Source organism: Amphiprion ocellaris, chromosome 7 (assembly GCF_022539595.1).
Source record: "Amphiprion ocellaris isolate individual 3 ecotype Okinawa chromosome 7, ASM2253959v1, whole genome shotgun sequence".
In the NCBI taxonomy this organism is placed as follows: domain Eukaryota; kingdom Metazoa; phylum Chordata; class Actinopteri; family Pomacentridae; genus Amphiprion; species Amphiprion ocellaris.
The window spans coordinates 29,394,400-29,417,021 of NC_072772.1; the positions used below are offsets into that span (position 1 = coordinate 29,394,400).

At 37.0% G+C, this 22,622-nt stretch overlaps 1 protein-coding gene across 3 annotated transcripts in view; it reads right to left on the reverse strand.

Moving 5' to 3' along the window:
• The window catches only part of cadm2b (cell adhesion molecule 2b), a 146,068-nt gene that overhangs the window by 28,982 nt on the left and 94,464 nt on the right, over nt 1–22,622 (reverse strand). For 2 of the 3 annotated variants that reach the window (XM_023262914.3, XM_023262915.3), the window contains exons 2-3: nt 19,121–19,147; nt 1,183–1,332 (exon numbers count right to left, since the gene is read on the reverse strand). In XM_023262914.3, the coding sequence (XP_023118682.1) occupies nt 1,183–1,332; nt 19,121–19,147 (177 nt within the window). The remainder of the gene's footprint in view (nt 1–1,182; nt 1,333–19,120; nt 19,148–22,622) is intronic. The other variant, XM_035944755.2, reaches the window with a different exon arrangement.

The following is a 22,622-nucleotide window of genomic DNA, read 5'->3' on the forward strand; positions in this document are numbered from 1 at the left end:
CAGATTGTTGCTTTGTATTCATAAGAAATATGAACAAAACACAGTTAACTGGTACCATTTATGCCGAATGAAAAACCAAACGATTAAGTTTAATTCTTCACACGTTACATCTCTACAAACAACAAAGAAATTAAGACTTTGAAGTTTTTTTCTGATAAGAATTTGTTATTTTGAAAACTGGTACTGCAAAATCAAATAATTAAATATTCAATACTGCAGATAAATAACTCTAAAAATAATGGGCTTGGTTTGATGACTTGTGCTTGAGTTTAAATCCTTTGGGTACATTCACACCATTCACAAAAGAGTATCTGTTTAAGATTCAGTTAACTTTCATTTAATTGTATTTGGAAGTAATTTCATCTCATAAAACACCTTAGACCTCATTACTAAATCCAATCAGTTGTGAGGGAGGAAAGTATTTCTTGAAACCAGGCTGTGACTCTCATTCTGCTGGCATCTCTCTCCCAACAATTGTTATTCAGAGGGAAAGTTCATCTTCAATCACTGAACCAATGATATTGTATTAGCAGCTACAGCATAAATGAAATGGGTAATATGCTGTGAGAAACACTGAAAGATGAACACCACAACCCTTACAAGACCAGTCCACTGTTATACTCCCTTTCACCCCATTTCCAATTTATCAACTCAAGACTTTTGTCACCTTTAAATTGGATTTGGCTGGCGAGAGCAAATCATAATTCATTCTGGTTCAAGACTTGTTTCACAGGGTTGCAACAGTGTACTTTCTTCTCAGAGTGACATCCAAACAGCTATACAAATGTAGGGCAGCTAAAATACTAATTAAGCCCAATCATCTCACAATCCACAGGCGTTACAGTGTTGTAAACAGCACTGTCAGTGTTGCATGATTACAAAAGTACATTTCAAAAACAGCCTATTTCTGATTAGTTTGTGCCCTGGGACATCAATGGAAACATAAATTCATTAAAAGACTGTTTTAACATGAAGGACAAGGCATTTATTTCCCTCTCATAAAGTCATTTTCCTGTATTCAGTCAAACTGTGTGCTTGCAGGCAGGCAGGGGCGATTTTAAACATTCCAAATTTGAAAAATTAATGATTAAGGCTCCTGTTGTAATATAATCTGCCTCAGACATCTTTATCATATCTCATCATTTTATCATTACAGCCATTATCCCTGGGAATATTACTTACCTTTCTTGTCCCCAAAGAACAGAGTCTGTTGTGCAGGGTTTGACCACTGGAGGGAAGTGTTATCATTGTAATCCACACGACAGGTCATGTTGGCTGTGCCCCCCTCCACCACCGTCACATTCTGAGTTATGGGGAACTGACCCTGGCTACCTGTGGGATAATAAGACAGAGTTTAAGGTCATGGCTGTGACATGACTAGATAGATGTTTCAGACTGGCTGTTACTGCCTTTTACACTCATCACATTAATGTACCATTCAGACACCTTACAGAGTTAATGTTCTGTCATCCTATTGTCCAGTTTCATTAATGTCTTCATCACATCACAGTAAACCAAAGATCCTTTAATGGGATCCTGGCTGACACGGTCTCCAACCTTGGACAGCTGTTGGAGGTAGAAGACTGTTTTTTTTTATGGTGGTAACAATGGTAGGTTTTACTTTCCCAGAGTGCCTTCCTTGCTGCCTTATTGCAGGGCCCTAATTGGTAGCATGGCCTAATTAGAGGTAGTCATGTTCTGCTGTAGAGTGTAGAGCTGCAGCTGGGTGGTAAATTGACACATAATCCTAGACACTGTGGGCCTTCGATCCGAGCGACTGCCGTGCCCTGAAACAGCCGCTTGTCACAGTGTGCAGAAGACATCCAAATGAGGCCTAATCACCCAGCCTTGCTGGATTTTACCTTCTTATTCCACATTTGTACTTGTCATCTCAGCAAAGTCCCCTAATTACATTGCAGAAGCATTTCTATCCTGCCTGTGTTTTATTGAACTCTAGCAAGCCTCAGAAACAGATGTCTCAAACCAATGCTCCTTTGAAGGGAATTGAGATAAGACAAAGTGTAGGGTTAATATGAGGCTGACAAGACTGGCCCTTTTAAGGATGACAGTAAACAACAACTGTGTTAAAGCTCTTGAGAGCATGTTGAAGTTGAATGTGCTGCAGTTGCCTGGAAGCCTTTCACTGTCCACAAGGTAATCACTGTACATGCTTTCTCTTGATTTTACAGATCTGCTTTGGTTTCCATTTGTACAATAATGTGTCAGAATTTGAAGGTGACATTGTCTGTGCCTCTCCCAGGTACAGTTCACCACAGAGACATTTCAACTAAGGGAGCAGCTGTCTGCCTCATTAGTCCAGCTCACACAGGGGAGCAGAGGAGGCTGGGACAGCCAAAGGTCTGTGGACCTTCCTTGACCTCAATTGTCCTGATGGAGACCATTGTCAGCTAAAGGTGAAGGTGAGGCTGACTATAAATAGTAATGGGGAAATTGTTCCAACAGTACACATGGCGTATATGCTCATTACTTCTCTGATCATTGTTCCATCAGTCACATCTTTTAAATCACTCAAAATGGATTTTAAAAAGTTTATTTTTTTTTACTAATTTTAGCACACTCTATTTTTATTATTGTTAATGTTATTATTATTATGATTATGATTATTATTATTATTATTATTAGTAGTAGTAGTAGTAGTAGTAGTAGCAGCAGTATCACTATAATCATTACTGTTAGTATTATTATCATTATTATTATTATTATTATGATTTTCACAGACAATCACAATATCACATTAGTAAACACATCAATATTCCATCATATCATTATTAATATATTTCATCTGCAGTCAATGTCAGCTTGGTAGTTCAATAAAACCAGTTGCATGTCATTATATTAGAAGAGAAAATGATGGATGCAGGTGCATTGTGTGTGGACCACCCTGTGGAGGTGATATTGTCAGTTCAAAAGTCTAAATTTTTTTTCATATCATCCATCCCGTCATCTTTCCAGTATCTTTGCCGTCTGTCTCCAGTGTATGCTGCTCACTCTTGACAGAAAACCTATGAAAATAGATGAATTCCACACGGTAATGAGTATAATGCTCAATCCCTCAGATTTTACACTGGTTGGAGGATGTAGAATTGCCTCAGCAATAAAAAATATTACCTAAGTTTCTTTTAATTATGCCTTTGTGGCCAATAAAGGGTTATCACATAATCAGAAGCACAGCAGTGTCAGGAGTAGTGTTTTAAAAAGAAGTATCAGTGCAGGTTTGGGTGCACTGCAGCTAACTGGTCCTCACCTAATACATTCATGAAATTCCACTGTCTTGGCATTCTGTAGCAGTCTAGAGTGTGAAAATGCTGTCCCTTCTGAGGAAACATAATCCCTAGCGCTAGCTACAGAGTGTATTTCTTTTTTTCTATTTTCAGATGGTGATTGGAGGGTGGCTGGCTTTACTTCTACACTACAGTGCCAAACAATATTCTGGAAAGTCACTGAATCACAACCGGCTTCAAGAATGCTAGACTGTGCTGTGTGACCCTGTATGGTAACCTTTAGAGAGGCATATGTTCCGTGCATGACTAAGAGAGATACTCCACAATATAATCTCTTTAAGTGGTACACAAAATGATACATTTTTGTACAAAAATATGTGTTAACACTTTATATTACAACCTGGTGAAAGTTATAATACAGGGTAGAAGAAGGTTATGCCATTATAACAACAGAGGTTACAATCAGATAATATAACAAAAAGGATGATGGTATATTGGGGTTTAACTTCTGTACTAGGGTAATATGGATCAAATGAGGCATAAATCACAGGGAACTCACACAGACAATTTCACTTATTTTGCCTGATTAGATTTCTTCTAAAAATGTTGCCGGCATTTACAGACTATCGATCAATATCTATCTCAAACCCCTTTATAACAACATTTGACATACCACAAACAAGCAAAATAAAATAACATAAATAATAAAATGAATGATGGCTCAAATCACTTTAGCTGCTTCAGATTCAGGTCCTGGTGTTGTGCATGCAGGGTCAGCCACACTGTTATAGCTAAATGTAACACATACAGCAAAGCCACTGTTAAAGTAATAAGCAATACTTGTGCTTTTCCTTCTATTATACACCAAATTTAAGTCTAAAAAATGCCCTGTAGTTTAGTTGCACCAGCTAAAGAGTCACAATTGTTAAATGAGTGAAACAACACTGAAAACAGGTAAAACAAAACAAAACATGACATTTATTTGGTCCTTTCAGGTTATTAACCTTTGGTGCCCTCATAATCTCACCAGCTCCACCCAGCTTCAGCCTGAGAGAAGATAACAAAGTAGTTTGATGGGACTAAGTGAGTCTGAAAGGTCTTCAACAACTAGCGCATCTATTATCGAATAGGCTAATGCAAACATAGCCAGATATGCCCACACTGAAAATCAAAATGAAACACAGGCTACTTGGATGTGCAACTGTATATTATGAATATGCTTGACTGGATTACATAAAGAAGCTGAAAAGATGGTTTGAGATCTTTAAGACAATTCAGATGATGCTTTTTGGATAAATATGCAAGCACAGTGGGCTCATGAACCGTTTTTGTTTGTTTGCCTGTCTGACAATTTAAAGGAAGCAAGGAACATGATGTGATATTATAAGACATAATGATGCGCTGACTATACTAAAAGCTATCAAAAACTGCAACTTTAAAGCATTCAGTTATTCGGATAATCAGCTTTATAAAGCGAAAATAACCCAGAGAGCAGAGAGTATTCTTTTCTGCACCATCCATAGCAACTGCAAGTATCATTACTCTGCAAGAACTTAATGTAAATGTTGGGATGATTGAAATGCTATTTTTCATTGCTTTAAATTTTTTTTTCATGAGTGAATATTTGAGTCAGTTTCTGAAACGTAATTAAATGATGAAAATGTTACTGTTTTTGGTATACAAGGATATGTTTTTCATAAGTTGGAATAATATAAAAGGCAAGGGATTTGATGTGGCCTTTAAATGTAAATTAACACAAAATATTGCAAAAGGTGTGAAAGATATTATGGAATGTGTTACAGTAAAAGCACACAGAGCACCAAGATGATGTATTATGTATGACAGAATATACAGAAGGATCAGCTGGTTCAAATGACTTATTGAATTCACATGGCAAAAAAGGACTACAGACTTTATTAACACATTATAGAGTATAACCCATTCTACAACTTCAGGGTTTTTACTGCATTACAAAATGTGAACGCTAAATGAGGAAGTATACTCTTAAATTGTAAATTATGAGCCTTGAAAATCCTTGAACTTTGATAATTTGCATTATATATTAATGTGACAGATGTCATACTAATTGGAGGGCACTTATTAAAGACTTAAGTTATCATTTGCCAATTTTTGTAACATTTCACTGACACTTAAAGGGCATTTCAGCTATTCTAACAAGTAAGACTATTAGGCTAAAGACACGTGGCTCTATTGGGGCATTTTACGTGAGTTTTCACTAAAACAAACTTGGAATAATATTTAGGTTAAGGTTCTGTATGCAACAATCACTAGCATCTAAAACCAAATTGAAATTAAATGAATGCACATAATAATTAAGATATGGAAATACCTTGTTTTGAAAGTATTTGTGTTTTAGGGGCTCTGGCTGAACTGAATTTCCACTTGTACGATATAGTATAGAAGGTCACTTTCAGTCTGTTTAGAAATACAGGGCCACCAGTTTCAAAGGGAGGGACTCACATGCACTAACATGTATGCATGGCTGAACAATGCCACAATTTTGAGAGAGAAGCTCGGATTACAGCACATATGCACACTATGTTTAGTAAATATATCATATCTTAAATGTAAAGTTAAGAGGTCTACACATTGAAATTTACTTAAAGAAATTATTCTCAGTATATGTTTATTCTTACCAAGCCTCCATTTAAACCAGTGGGATTTCCTGATCAAAACTGATGAAAACTGCCAAAGTGATACCTTTGTACAAAAGTGGATAACCATTAGCTTTCTGTTTTCATCATTAAAATAGATTTTCCTCGTTCAAATGAAGTAGAGTGGATGAAACATATTTTTCGTGTCATATTTGGTCATTATTTATCCTGGAAAGTTCATTATTTATCATGTGAAATATAAATATTGAATCCTCAATTTCACTACTAGACTAGGCTAATAATCTCTTCAGTCAACATGCTTTGGATATTCTGCCTTTTTCACTTATTGTTTCACACATCAAGTACTGCTTAGAAATATAGAGACAATGTATTAAAACCTTTACGGATTCAGTTTTCATATTGCCCAAAGAATTATCACCAAATTGCCTTATAAAGAAAAACATAAAAGCATAACAAACTGCCATCATTTCTTAACATTTTTTTGAACAAACACAACATCTATATATGTTTGTAGTAAATGTATGTTATTATGTTCTAGATGTATATATTGAGCAGTTAACTGTGTAGCATAAATGATATTTTTCCATTAGTGGTGACCTTGTTTTATAAATTAAACAGCGATATCCCCATATGACCTTGTTACAAACATCCTTTAATATAAATTACTATAATTTGCCAACATGCAATGTGCTTCACAAATGATAGAAAAGCAGAAACATTTAAAACAAAGAGGACAAATGACCAATAAGAGACACAAAAGCAGGCATTTAAAAACAAATTAACTAAAAGCCACAAAGGGTTGGGGGTTTGAACATTCCTGACTTAAAATGGATCAGTTTTCACTTCTCTCATTTATCCACAAATCAACGCATTTCCAACATCAGCCTGCTTATGTGCCCAACTCTTAAAGCTATAATTGGTCCCCTGGCGGTGCTTTCTCATTTACAATGTTTTTTTATGAAAATCACATGGATCTGAGAGCTGCTTTTTAGTGCTAAAGCAAAGAGGCCACTCCAGTAAAAGCTGAAACTGGCAATATCACCCTGAGCCGGGAGATTATGGTCCACATTCAGGTGGGCCACCAGCACACTGATCATCAGTCACAATGTCAGCACACACAAGATTAGTCAAGTTGTTTGCTGTGCTTCACACAGTCAGAATGCTGCTGACACATCTCTCCACCGTGGCATTAACTTCCATACAGAATTAAGTGACACTGCCTCATGAATCAAATATTTACCTGCACAGCTAAAATTAGGTAGATATGTAAATGGGGAGAGCAGATAGCATCTTTACAGCATCCTCACTGTAAACACAAATATTTGATGATTAGATTCTTAAAGGGGAACCACGGAAACAGATGTCTGCTAAAACACAGACTAGATGTAGATGCTCCTCGGCTCTGTGGGGGATGGGCTGAGTACAGCAGGTGTAGAGTCTAAATATGAATACAGATGTTCAGAATGGCTGGCTGTTGAGTGTACATTAGCAATAAACTATTTCATTTCATCTCAGCCAGCCTCTTTTCATGCTGTTATCAGAATGCAGCTCAGACCGTAGCCTTGATGGAATCTGAGTCTGACAATATTAGAAGCCAAGAATATGATACTTAGGTTATTGATTTTGCGAGTCTTGTGGTCTGGGTGGGTATCTAGAGAATGTGAATATGAGGAGGATAGAACTCTCTGTGACTGTACTTAAAGGGAGGATTAAGAGGGGTTAGCTGATGAATGTAAATTGAGTGCTTTATCACTTTTTGCTGATGTGGAAATCTTTCGGCGCTGTTTTGATGTGATACTCATGAAAAACATGGCATGCTGGGAAACCATGTCTGAAAACCAAATCGTTAGAGAACCGTGTTGCATACATAATTCCCCTGATTCGTCTAATGACCACTGATCCAGGGCATAAGGTGAAAAAGACGAGGAACGTCTCTGTCTAGGAGAACAGAGAGTTAGTGGAGGAAGAATGAGCAATACCACCCCAAAAGCCTTTCTCAGTTTCAGCTGACTGCACCAAATAATGGAAAGCAGTGCCTTGATGAATGGCTGGAGAGCAGTCAAGCACACCACTGCAGAATAAACTATAAACTGCGGGCTGGATAAAAAGAAAACAAATAACTCAAAAAATAGTTCCAGAAATGCCTTCATTCATTAAGGAATAATAACAATTATTAATTTTCATATAAAATGAGCCCGGCAGTTATCAAACCACAAGTTCACCTCTGGTGCTTGATTTTACAAGAGCTTCTTTGCAAATAGAGGTGTTGGAGGTGCTGAGCTCCCCTCTGCATACTGATGAGGCGTAGTAACTTCATACTGTGGCTGCCAGTGATAAAATGCAATGTAAAAACATGTCTCTACAAATCACATATGTATTCGTACTGAAAGCTGAATGTCTGAAACTGATTATTTTATGCTGCAATGTGCCTGTACTTTTAAGTCTTCATTAATTTAATCAGTGACTATAGTGTTGATAATATTTTATTAAACAGCTGTATAACAGAAATACACAATATACTCTTGAGAACATGATAATTACTTACTGCAATTGCTGTGACTTGACAAAATTGTAATTAATAGGCTAACTCTAAACTGTGTGGCCTATTTGCCAGCATGTTGAGAGAGAGGGAAGTTCAATATCCACAGTGTATAAATATGCCATTTAATTAAAACTTGAGACCTCTTGTGGTGTGCATTTCTTGGTGGAGGGAACAAGAAATAACAGAGCTTGCCGGCTCCCATGCGAAACAAATACAGACAGCTCTCTGTTCCAAATCAGTGTGAAGTTTTGTAGAAGCATGGCTTACATTGTGCTCATAACATCCTGCTGGATTCTCAGTGTGACTGCTCTTAGTTGTGTTAAAAAATGTATCATCCTTAACTCAGCCATTTCCGTCACAAGACTCGATAGACATTTTATCACATGTCCACTAGTGCACCAGACATTATACTTTCCAAGTTATTCACTGAAGTCACATAGGTGGTGGCAACAACTAAAACTCCAGGACTCAGGACTTGATTCAAACTTCCTTACCACTCTTGCTTTTATCTTGACAATTATGGAAGAAAGTCTATTAAAGGCAACTCTTGGATATGCTAAATAAAGACATCCTGCTAAGATGTGTTCTTTTCCATAAAAATACTTACAGACGGTGACAAATTCAAAGAAAAAACATCAACGGTTTCACTGCAATGCAATTTAGCATTGATTTCCAAGTCTCTGGAACTCCACTGGAGGGTTGAATACCATTCCTCCTAAAAATGGAAAGCCATTTAGCATTTTCATTGATTTGATTGATTGTTGATTGTCTAACACATCAGTCCAGAATCTCCCATAGGTGTTTAAATAGGTTGAGATCTGGTGACAGTAAAGGCCATCATCAAAGTCTACACATTGGGGTATTAACTCTAGGACCACTTTCATTCTCATTATATTATATTGCAATCACAGAGATCCTTTCTTCTCGTATTGTGTTGGGAATGTATATTAGTAAAAGCAAGTTTTAGACTGTTGGTGTCTACAATTTTCTGACAACATTGTCTCTTAGAAATCATTGTTAATACATCCGAACAGTTTTTCCAATTACATTTAGGTACAATGTATTCACCAGCTGGATTCTGCTCAGATTCAATCTTTGCTTTGCACAAACGAAGCATCATATTTATGAACTCTCTGCAGGAGATCATTATAGAAGTAATAACAAGGTTTCCTCTTTATGTTGATCAAAAACATAAACCAGGCGCAGTTATGTTTTCTTCCAAACATATTTACTGATGCAATTTAGCTGTATGGAAAAGTCATTTCTAAAAGACTAGGTTAATTTCAAAATATTCTGCATTTAAAATTGCGCGACGATGTGCATAACCTTCAGAGCAAATCTAAATGTTGGATTGAAATCTGACAAAATCATACTTTACTCACTTGCCTTTATATCTCATCACCCGTCTTTATCTGCTCTAGCAAACAACATCCACAATAAAAGAACCAGCAAGCTCTTCGGTCAGGACACAGTGAGGGAGCCATATTACAGCCATTTATTTTTTAAACTGATGACAAGAGTCTGTTGCTAACTTCTATGGCGAGGCCTTGCCCTCAGCTACTTTCTCTGACCTTCTGGCCCCTTATGAGTCTGAGTGCAGCTTTAGCGCCAAAGGCAGGACTCTTGGCAGTTGCTAAGTCCAGGCTCAAGATGAAAGATGACTGGATTTCACTGTCAGGACACCTAGGCTGTGAAATGTCCTGCCATACAAGCTCAGACTGCTAAATCAGTGTTATCCTTTAAAATCACTTAGGACAGCTCCCCTGAACAAAAAGACCTCTTCAGGTTCGGTTTTTGCTTGTTTGGCTGGTACTTTTTTAACCTAACATAGCAGAAGCAGCGGTCACTGTATCATTACTTCTCACTACCTTTTGCAATGTTATTACCAGCACAGTGAGCATACCTCGAAGTGTAAAACATGACAAAAAGCAACAGCAGCCAATCTGACTAGAGTAGATGTCATGTGGAAAAACGCTCAAATGATGCATTATCAGCTTGTCTTTGGTGATTTTTTTGGTTTGTATTTTCATCATTGTATTTAAAAAATTAATGTGAGACAAATTTAAAGCCAATTTCTAAATGGCTTTCAAGTTAGGCTCAGTTGTCCACCTGTAACCACCATACCAGCACAAATCAGAATGCTTTATACACCAAGTTATAATGAAATCTAGGGGAATCTGTTTCAACCAAAATAGCCGCTGTGATACCATCTTTTGAAGTGTGGATTCTCAGGAGCTGTAGCTGTGGAAGCGTGCTGGGTTTAATCAGAGAACATGGGTGTACAGGTACAAGGGGGTGAAACTACAGTCCCCCAAATCTCTTTTTGTGTTTGAAGAAAATCCAACTTTGCACAGTGAAAACTTTATTTTGAAGAGGTTTAAATTGTAAAACAAAACAGTTGTATGAACTGAAAACTGGCATTTTTACCCCATCACAAAACATGATGATTGGTAAAAACTCATTCCATAGCAGCTGTGTAAATGCAACGATAGCACACTTTTAAGTATATTACTATGCTTATGGTGTAGCACGGTTAAAAACAAACGTTGTTTTCTCACTGACACAATTAGCTCGAATTCCTTCCAAAAGTAGCAGTGCAGTTCTAAAGCTATGTCCATGTGTAAATGCAGTATGGTCTTGTAAACATGAAATTATTCTTTTAAATATGAGTAGGGTGCACCATTTTAATGTTCATTTTGCATGGAATGCATGTAAATGTATGTTACTTACTGTACTAACTATGTATGTAAATAACTACTGTGTAAATTTTCTTATTGTGGTTTTGTTCCCACATTCCTGTATTTATTGCCCGTTTGTCTGAAAAATGGAAGAAATAAAAAAGCCCAGCACTTTCAGGGATTCTGTTGGCATCATGCATCATACATTATAAATCCCTGATCAGATGCCTCCCTGGACTAAAAGTTTTGCACAGTACGGTATTTCACTTAATATGAACTTGCTTGGTCAGGCGTAGGTGTACTTTGGTCTACATCACTCTTTTGTTCCTTTGAACTTCACAATTACTCACTGACATGGATTTTTCTTTTTCAAATGAACAAAACTAGATCCCCTGAAACACACACTTTGATTCAGCTTCATTAATAGGGCACTGTCAGACGTGTGTGGTACCACAGAGCCAGACTAGATTCAAGAGTGATAGTCTCTGCTCAGAAAGATATAATCAGGCCTGAGAGTGTCTGTCTCGGGCTGTCCAGATAATGGCTGCCTGTCACATGATTCTCCACAGTAGTAGTGAGATTATTGCTTAGTATAGCATTTATGTGGTCTTCCTGCCAAAACTAAGAACAGCCCTACCTCAGAGCGAATGAAGTGGATTAGATTAATGCTGACCGTTCTGTGGAGTGCTATTGAAAGTGAATGCATACACAACCCTCCATTCTGAAACACTTTAACCTGTTAGTTCAAAATCTACTAAAGTAAGCAATTTCTACTCTGCTAATCCTGCAAAATGGAAAACAATGTTAATTCGGCTTCCAATAAATGACAGCTCTGCCTCTAAGCTGTTCTCCTGGTTGGAAAGTGGTTAGATAGGAAAACTGTTAATTATTCAGCACATTCATATCACATACTACAAGTTACTAAAGAGCAATAACAGTGTGTAACACTAACTTACAAGCAAATCAGTGAGAAAATATCATATTTTTTCATGCAATATATTTTGACCTGCAGCAAGTCAGTGCTTGAACATGGACCAGGTTTGTTTTGTTTTTCTTTCTGCCCTACCATTGACTAACCAACCATCCATCCCTCCATCTGCCCATCTGATTGTTTTGGTCCAAATTCAAATATCTCACTAAGTATTTCATGCATTTTAAACAATTTTTAACAGACCCTAGTTGTCGCCAAATGATGAGGCCTACAGACTTAGGTGGTTTTCTGTCTTTTACGCTATCATCATGTCAGATTTGGTTAAAACTCATTTTCCACTGGCTCCCTGCACACATGAATGGAATAAAATATGTTTTAAATAAACTTTCAGAATGTTAGTGGATCAACTAGATTGCATTCTGACAATAAAAACAGTCATTTTGTGAGCTTTGCGAGGAGGAAAAAATGGTTCACTATTTTACAGCCTTTTCCATTGATTGTGTATGCAGAAATGCTTTATGGACCGGTGTGCATCATGTGATGAACATGGAGGCTGTAGTACTGTAGTTGAGCCAGTGCATCAAAATGACACACAGCCCTGCACAGTTGCTCAGTGCTTGGTGCATACAGGTAATATATACATGGAACCAGCATAGGGATTCTTTTTTTTTCTTCTTTGTGTGAATTTCCAGTAAATCTAAATCATATGTAATGTATATGTAAATAAATTGAATTGATATGTCTCAAAACAAACAAACAAATCTATTTAATCTTCAAGTAATCGAGTGTGGTCGTAGCTGTACATTTATATGTTCCACTGTGATATTTTGAATTGGAAAAATGTTTTCCACTACAACTTTCACAATCTACATTTCCTCCAAGTAGTCATACTTTTTTTTTTTTTTCCAGGAATTGGCCTATTTGTGTGCCAAGGACAGTGGAAAGTTGTGTGGGGTCATTTATGACTCCAGAGGGATATGTACAGTTTTTTTCCACATTAAATACATTGGTTTTCTTGTAATTCCCCACTTCTAATAACCATACGTCAATATTTGGCAGTGAATTGTGGCTAACAGACCTACAGTAGCAAGATTTACTGCTGCAGAAGCCTTGAGGCAGAAGCTCAAAGGGAGTATGAAAACAGCTCAATGGATGGAGATGAGTTGGCATTGTACAATGGAGATCATATGTCTGAGATGTCAGACCATTCTGATACACAATCCGTCCATGAGGTGCCTCCCATTGTAACAGTGAAGCCTCGTGTGTATGTGCAACCTGCAACAAGGCAGTTTGCCCAGAACACAGCAACAAACAAATCACAACCAAGCAGGAACCTCACTACTATAACTTTCCTGTCAGTTGCTGGTAATTATTCCATAATTAAACATTTCACCTTGACAGTTATTTCAGTAAAATAAATACTCTGAGTGTTTCTGCACAAAACTTTTCAAACAGCTTACACATCTACAAACAAGATGTTTGCTGCGCTTTTGTTTTTAACAGATGTACGTAAGTAACAGAAAAAGAAAAAACATGCTAAGATGACTACATTATAGTTTGTTGTTTATGAAAGTATTATGGAATCACCAGTACGTCTTTATTTTGTTATTCTAATGATACTAGCCTACTGTAATACAGAATTCACTCAAATTGACCTTAAATTAAAAAAAAAAAAAAACAATATTCTTTTCCAGTGTTGCTGAAACAAAGAAAATTAATTTTGTAAGAAGCAACAGGCCAGGATTGTCTAAGTGAATGTAATTTTGTTAAATTTTTTAAAAGAACTATTCAATGCTCTGTAATCATTTACATTAAAACCTTATAGAATATCTGTCATAGCTAAAACAAACAGCATAGATATGACAAAGACAAACAGAGCTATGAAACAACAGTATTGCTATATAATATATAATGGGGGAAAAATGATCTCTTGGTCATTTTGGTTGCTAAAATAGTTGTCACTTGACAGTTTAACAAGATGACACATCCTTGACAGAGAAAGACAAGCTTTGGAGGAAAATGTGATAATGACATATCAGTTAATGCAATCTACAGAGTTTCCACACAGTGTGCTGTCTGGTCTGTGCCATATTTGTCATTGTTTGCTTCCATACGTGCACAAGTGCATTGATGTAACTTCATGCTGCATTTTGGAAAATCAGACCATGGAGGTGCTCAAACTCTGAGACAGCTCATTGTCCACAATCCAGCTGATAAGACACCCCACCCCCCACCCCCCACCCCCCCCACCCCCAGTATAGCAATCTATTGCCTTGAGTATGAAACCCAATTTATATCTATCTATGCACACAGGGCTAGTTAGAATAGAGATTCAGTACAAACTGCATGATGAATCTGACCACATCAGTCATTTGAATAATATTGAAATACATGTAACATCCTTGCCGGCACATTCATTAACTACCTTCAACTGTAAGTGTTGATAAAAGACATGCTTTGAAAGTGAATGGTTATGAGAGGAGATAACAGCGGCTGCTTTTATCAGTTGGCTGGTGAAGTAGCCCCGTCGTATCTGATTGTTTTCACCTAGACTGACCTTTCATGAACAGGGAAAACATGGGCAAAACCACATTTCATATAATTTATTTCTGACTGAAAGGTCACATCTGCCACCAAAAACAATCATTTATACTGACAGTATAATTTAAGCCCGATTGGTCCCACATCAACAGAAATGCATCCCATGTTTATGGTAAACCTGCTGATCTGAGTCATCCAGTAAGTGATGTAATTCTAAAGGCTATCAGCCTGGTTGACTGGGGAGATTTAAACAACTATTTAAGGGCAGCAGCTAATTAACACTAAATCTAGATCTGTTCCATTAACTGAGGCTAATCTGTAAATTCCCTGTCCAAGGTGATGTATGCTTGAGGACTGAACACCTACAGGTTCGAACATAGACAGCTTTGGATGTCACACTTTAAAATCAACAGGGAACATTTAAAATATTTCTCTCTCTAGTATGAAATTTATTTAGTCATAGAAAATCCAGATATAATCATGCTAAAAGCAAAGGCTGTGATTACTTGGGCCCAGGTTAGTAATGTACCTCATGTCACTCTCCTTCAGAATACCATTTAAGTATAAATGCATAAAGGAATTATAACAGATCTAACTGCAGTTTCTATTTCAATTGCTGTTTAAATTCCAGGTGTAATTTAAAAGAAAAAAAAAATCAAACATTAAGTTCACTTGCATTAAATGTGTTTATGTAGAATCTTACCCAGACACATTAGGCTGTATGCATCCTATATCTGCACTGGGATTATAGTGATTTTCTACAGTGTTTCCATCAGCTGTAAACAAGAACATAGCCAGACACAATGCACATGTTGAGATAACCCACCAGCACAAAACAACTGTGTATCAGCTCTGTAGTGTATTCATAGCCGGTAGTGTGATCTTAAATGACGCAGTCAGTTAATTGAGCTGATGACGTCTGTTAGAAAGGAAATAACCAAGACAGAGTGAGCTGTCTGTCAGCTTTACCCTCCATCAAAAAGAACATTTGGTGCCTGTTACTGAATAGCACCTGAGCAAAAGTGAACCTTCCTCGACACAGAAGTGGTACTGAGCGTCGTCCTCCCCTGTGATTTACCACAGTGGGGGAGGTAGGGGGGAAGGCAGGGGGTGGACAATCCACAGGACTGGCAATAAATATCCCTGCTGGGGGAAACTCTTAGCAGTGTTTTTTTTTCTGCTGCGCAGGAAAAAAAGGCAAGAGGAAAGTGGCAATACATCAGCTTCAGAAAGTGGGTCAGAAATACTGTCTCCAGGTGAAACAGGAAATTACATGTTCAAATGGTGTTACTTACAAGACTGTACACTGATGTGCATCAAGTTAACTATGGGATTATGTTTTTTTATTCTTTTTTTTGTCAAATCATGGTGCTTGTAACCATTATATTACACACTGATAAATTAAACTGGCAAAAGGGGCAGCACATTAAGAGTATAAAGTTTCCATAGTGATGAAACTGAGAAAACAACAACAAAAAAATGCTGGATGTGGAACAGATGGATAAATGCTTTAATTAATACAAATTTAGTTCAGCACTAGCCTAATTGTGATTTATATGGAATATTTTCTGAATAATATTAAATATGGATTTCCTTTAAAATGCTGAGGGGGCATGAAGTAGGAATAAATGAAACTAGTTACTTCATTTTCTTCAAACATTACTTACACTGTTCTGTGAGATCTAGAGTAAGTATTCATCTTCCATCTCCACAAAGCCCTAACGTGGTCAGAATTATGTTGCTCTTTAAGATCAATACAATCTTATCACATGGAGAATCCTTGTGCTGTCCTCTTTAATGTAACATAAACTCTATCACAATCACTTTATTTGTAATGCAGTAAAACTCAAATTCAACCTTCCTGAATTTGCCCTTTATAACAGGTACATAATAAAACCATAAAAACAACCTCTATTATTCCAGCTCTGTGTTTTACTGCTGCCATATAGTTTAGTACCAGCAGAATTGGTATATTTTTCTCTCATTTGTTATACAAAAAAAAAATCCCCATTACATGTTGTCTAGCTAATTCTATCTGGAAAATACATGCGTGGGGTGACTATGAAGTGCTCTCTCATGAGACAGTTGATCTTCAGTTTACTCTCTTTATACAGCGTTTTAGGGCAAGACGATTAATTAAATATTAACTAAGGTCACAATTTAGATTTACTGAAAATCCCTGCAATATTTTGTTTGCTCTGCTTAAAGAAACATTAGCTAATAGATAACAGCCCATGTAGACAAAATCAAATGGATTCAACCTGGTCAAATACTACATTATATGCATGTTACTGTTTATTTGTACTGATTTCCAACATGCTTGCACTTTCCCATTACTCCAAATTTTCCCACTTTGGGATTAAAAAAGGCATACACTCGCTTGGTTGTACTTCTTTAGATCCAACGCAATAATCTTTGGCAGTAACGCCAATGTTGTCCCTGCAAAATAGTAATGAGTTGAATTGTTTTGGTGGAGTATTTGCACAGAGAGACACGAGTGTTGGCGAATTCACCAAAAAATGGATTGGTTGATCAAAATCTTCATTGAAACTTCCTATTTTCAGTCGGTAGGTTGCCAGTCCGATGTGGATGTTTTACCGCATTGAAGGGGATTTTGGTTACATGTATATGGTGGAACGGGAGGAGAAAGCCATATAAGTGTGTGGCAAAAACAGCAGACTTATACTCAAAGTTTACACCCAGTTAGTCAGAGTGGTGCTGCAGTAACGAACGGGAAAACATGCCTTCTTTATGCACAACTACCAAAATAGCTTTACTGTAACCTACATGTGAGATGTTTATGAAATATGACTAAATTGCAGTGTCTATTTAAAGCAGATGTTCAGGAAAGGAGGCGCTTTGCTAAAACTGTATCACTGAATTCAGGTGAGGACGAGCCTTCTTTTAGTACTTATTTTGATGAAAAGATTTGCATACGAGCATGAAATATGAGCACAAAATGGAAGAGATCGCAGTGCTCTGTTTATTCAAAAAGTGAAAGTCCTGTACAAACATTTAGCTCAATGAATAATCATGAGAAATTGTGATCCCAATATTGATCAAAAGAATCATGATAATCATTTTGGCTGCAATCATGCAGCCCTAAATGTTTATACTTTAATGAATGATGCTCTTTATCTCTGCCCTGGCTCTGGTCAAAGCAACACTTCATACACACAGGTGAGTCCTTGAAGAGCAATCTATTCATAGCTTTAGGTAAATAAATCCAGAATCGTGCTTCCCATTATAATGACAACTGCTAGCATGAACATTTATACTGGCATCTTCTTATTCTTTTTTCCTCCCAACAGTTATTACACAAATTACAAAGCAATTATGAGCATGCAACAAGGGAAGCTGACAAAGTCCATTAATCAGTATGCAAGACTGAAACATGTAGTTATATATATTATCTTCATCATTATTAATAAAAGTTATCAACCGTAATTAGAGTGCTGAAAGTGTTGTTGAAAAAAGGCTGCCCAGCGTTGAACTAGATTCCAGAGGTACGAATGCTGAATGTGTATCTTCTGTTAATTAAAAACTACTCCCCTAATTACTTCTGTAATTAGAAAACACTGCATTTCAAAAAAAAATAAAAAATAGGGAGGGGTAATAAAATCAAAAGCCTCAACATTTATTCACGGAAATTAACATCATTAATGAGTGGGTTTGTCATGTTTGAATAACAAAGGGAAAAAAAAGAATGCATATAAATGTCAAACAAAAACACTAAATAATGCATGAATGTATGATGTTAGTGAGGATTTCATTTCACAGTGCAACATGGTTACAGTGGGATACTCCAGTTTCAAACTGGTCAACTGTACACCAAAGGAAAACAAGCCAGATTTAGAAAATGTATATGCAGTATGGATGGTACAGTCTGCAGATCATTAAATGTTCTATAGCAGGATTATTACTTCCAATGTTAGAAGCAATCTGTCAGCAAACAGCAAGAAAAAAAAAAGGATTTCTTTGCTCAGCGAATTATGAATATGAAAATGACAATTTACTGGGCAAAAGTGCAGTATCAGTGGCAATGATGTGAATACCTGCATCAAATATTGAATGGCAGAGCTAGAATTAAAAACAAAACAAAACAGGAAAAGCAGGCTTGTCACCAGCTCTCCAGTTTGAATGCACAGCAAGGCTGGGAAAAATCTGTGTAGGGAAAGTAAATGATGAAGGCTCTTCCCTCACTCGTTTACCGCTGAGGTGTCCTTGAACCAGGAACAACCCCCCAGCTGCTCCACTGGAGCTGCACAGTGGCCAAATACAGGAAAGCATGACTGGGTGAGGCAGGCAGCTCCCTGGTGTGAATCTACACATACGTGAAGCAGGTTGTATTTGAAAAAGAGCACGCCGGTTCAGCAAACCTCTTCTGGTGAAAGGAAGGTTAAAAACAGCCGAGGAAAGCTTCAGAAGAGGCAGCGTATGTTAATGCTCGCCGGGTTCTTGTGGGAGATAAAAGCGTGATCCAAACATTGTTTATTGGGAGCTGTGTGCAACATAAATCATGTAGCAAGAAAATGGAGGCAATAACTCACCTTTCGCTTTGCTTTTTGTCCCAGCCACTGATAGCATGAGGGGGTAAAGCAAGGAGACAGCAAGTTAGATAGGTAGGATGAAGGAGTTACATTGATAGCACAGTGATTATTGGCTCTATCCATGGTGACAGGATATAGAAGATTAAATGCTGTTAATGTGGAGACAATAGCACTCATACACTCAAGGGCTATAACTTAATATCAATGCAAAATTACCAAGAACTGGGACAGATATGAATACCAATGTATGAGCTTTGTCAGTTCTAAATCTTTCCAGCTGCTGGTTCACATAATTAGAGTTATTTACATAAAACTAAGTGCAAATGTCACAAGGCAACAATTACGTTTTTGTAGATTCTCACGTTTTTCTGCTATGGCCTGAGTGAAGCTGCTGACTGCACGTGTTAAAACTGATCCACAAATGGAATCACCAGAGACACAGCGTTATAGTTGTTATAAACAAATTAAAGTTATATAAACAAATTAAACTGAGATTTCATATGACTCACTTCCTTGTGCTTTTAAAACAATCAGTGTTTTTCTATTTTGTTTTTGTTCTGATAAGACATTATGAAATTTTAGGGCAGGAGCACCACCAAACACAGCAGTACTACAACATCTGTTGGGAACATAAAACAGGTAAACACATCAACATCAAGAGCTAATATAATAGAATCTAATTCAATTATTTAATATCATACTATAAGTACAAGGGATAAGTATGCAATCCCTGCAACTTTACCAGGAGAAACAGTAGACGTGATGCTTTGCGAAAAAAACTATTTTTAAATTTCACTCATGCTTTCATGTTGAAATAAATGGTGTAAATAGTCACCCACTCTCTGTGCTTCTGTGTAGAGGGTCAGGATTATTCATATAGCTTTGCCTAGAAGGCAAGGCAACGTCTACTACGAGACTGACAAAAACACATATAAAAAGTCATCATTAAGACGTGAACTTGTTAAAGGCTCCAGGTTTACCACGAAGAAGCTGCTCTTACTCTTGTTTTCTTCAACTATTTCTATGTCTTTCTTTATAAATATGTGTGTGAAAACTGTGGGGCTGTTGGAAAATACATTTAATTCTGAGTGGAATGACTAAAAAATTTTTTTTCTCAATTACATTTTGGCCCAAAAGTTTCCCTAGAGTGGTCAAAAAGTAGCATTTAATCAATAAGTATGACCGGATTCCATAATGTCAGAAATCATAGTATACTTTTCGACATCCATGTTTAAGAAATGACAACATTTTTATTGCACTTTCACATATAAATGAACGGAGCACTGCTTTTACTTCTATGTTGTTACATTACTGCTAATGCACAAATCCTTGCATTAAAAAAAAGACTTAAATCGACTTTCTTCTTCATCTGAATTCAGGGAGTCTCCTTGAGGGAAAATGTAAATAACATGTGAATAAAATTGGACTCCAGAAATCGCTCAACACCTGCATAGTTAATGTACTATTGGCAAAATTAAAAAGCACCTCATGGGGGCAAATTCAAGCCGTCAATCAATTAATCTAAACTCTCTGTCACCAAAGAAGAACTAAAACTAGGATCAAGGGCTTTCCTATTCTGAGGTATCAGTGTTAGCACATTTTACCACATTTAATTGCATTTGAATCAACCTGTCGGTCATTCTGATCTATTTGGACCCATGCTCTACAGTATGGGCATGATATAAGAAACTACAAAAATCCAACCATAGTTGTAAAGAAAGAGCCTAAAATAAGTTTTTCCCACAATGTGTTCTTCCACATTTGCAAATTTTTTGGGTAATGGATAAGAATGTTAAATGAGGTTCTTTATTAGATCAAGAATACTTATTATCACCATGTAATGTCTCATAAAGCTCACAGTGTTGTAAAATTGTTAATCACAACAAAATTAGTAAATCTTTTCCCCAGAAGTGTTAATCTGTCTGACTGTGCCTGGGAAAAATTCTACTCAATAACTTTCAACTTTCACCATCTGTGCAAATTACATGCCACTCGGGGTAACATGGCAGATTGGTAAACAATTTCTTTTCATCATCGCTCAAGAAACAAGCACTTTGTTTGCTTCCAGTGGTTACAGAAAGGAAGGTGCTTAGATGTCGTTCAGGTAGAGATCCTTAGTTATGTGTAATGAGGACAGAACTTTGCTACCAAACACTTTGGACCAGAACAGATTAACACGATATTTGCCAGTAAGCATCACATTATAAAAAGGACTCACTGTGAAAACTGCAAAAATCAGGCCTGAATGTTAATCAGAAGTAAAACTGTCTACTCAACCTATGACACAACGTCGCCACAGAAAAAAAATGCCCAGTTCCAGACATGTTAACACCCCACAAAATAACACAGTACACGCTTTCTCCGGCTGTGAAAACAAGGTCGGACAGATGAGGAAACTTTTATGATGTGCAAAACCTTGATAAAGGTGCTGATGCACAAAGAGATGTGTTTTGTTCATACAAAGAAACAGTAAACCTACCTACCAAAAGAAATGATTCTGACCATTTTCTAGAAATATAAAACTGACACATAACTGGTTTTTAAAGTAAGATTATTGTCACTACTCAATTTGATGGGCATGAATAGAGGAGTGAAAGAATGTATGAAATGTGTCACTTTCATTAAAAAAAACATTGAAATAGTTGCTCTAAGCGTTCAAGTCATCCTAGAAAAAATAAACTGCAGCTAAACACAGAATGCGGAGGGCAGAGGGCATATTAATTTACAGCTTGAATCAGATTTTCTGAGAAATGTGGAAATTTTGGTCGCTGAATCTCAACTTAAGATGTTGCTTATATAGTCAGACAACTGTCCAAACAGTGTTCTGAGTGAGCAAAAGACACCTGTACCACTACCTTCTCTGCAAAGTGGAAAAAAAGGAATTCCTTCTACTCGTTTTGGTACTCGAATGGTAGTTTATAAAATAAGACCTTGAAAAAAAATTCTTTCACTGAAGGAATCGTGTACAGCATCAGATACAAAAGAACTAAGGTGTCTTTACTGTCACTATGTGCAGTGAAGTTTTTCCACATCAATTATTATTAGAATACCAGCAGCAAAATATTGTTGAGGATCAGCAGGAAGTTTTCATGCATTTTTGTGATTCCAAAAATCAATTAGCTGTAATTTCTGCCATGATAAGGTGTTGAAAAAAATGTGTAACTGTATTTTAGCACTACTTACAAACTTATAATTTCCTGCATTTATATTAAAAAATGTTTTCATCCAGCATCCAAGTTACATGCAGGCATAGTATGAGTAGCCTGACAATTTCATCTTTGGTCCTGCGTTTTCTTTATTCACTGTGAATAAAGCTACTGGTGCAGAAGGACAGGTGGTTTCCCTTTAAATGTTCTGCGCAAATCTGCACTGACTGGGGTCACGCAATGTCCTGCTTCTTGTGGACGCAGAGGGCGACTGACAAAAGCTGTTCCTAACTCATCGAGAAATAAGCTCCACTTGTAGAATTTACCTCTCTTCCACCTCTGGTCTACAAATACAG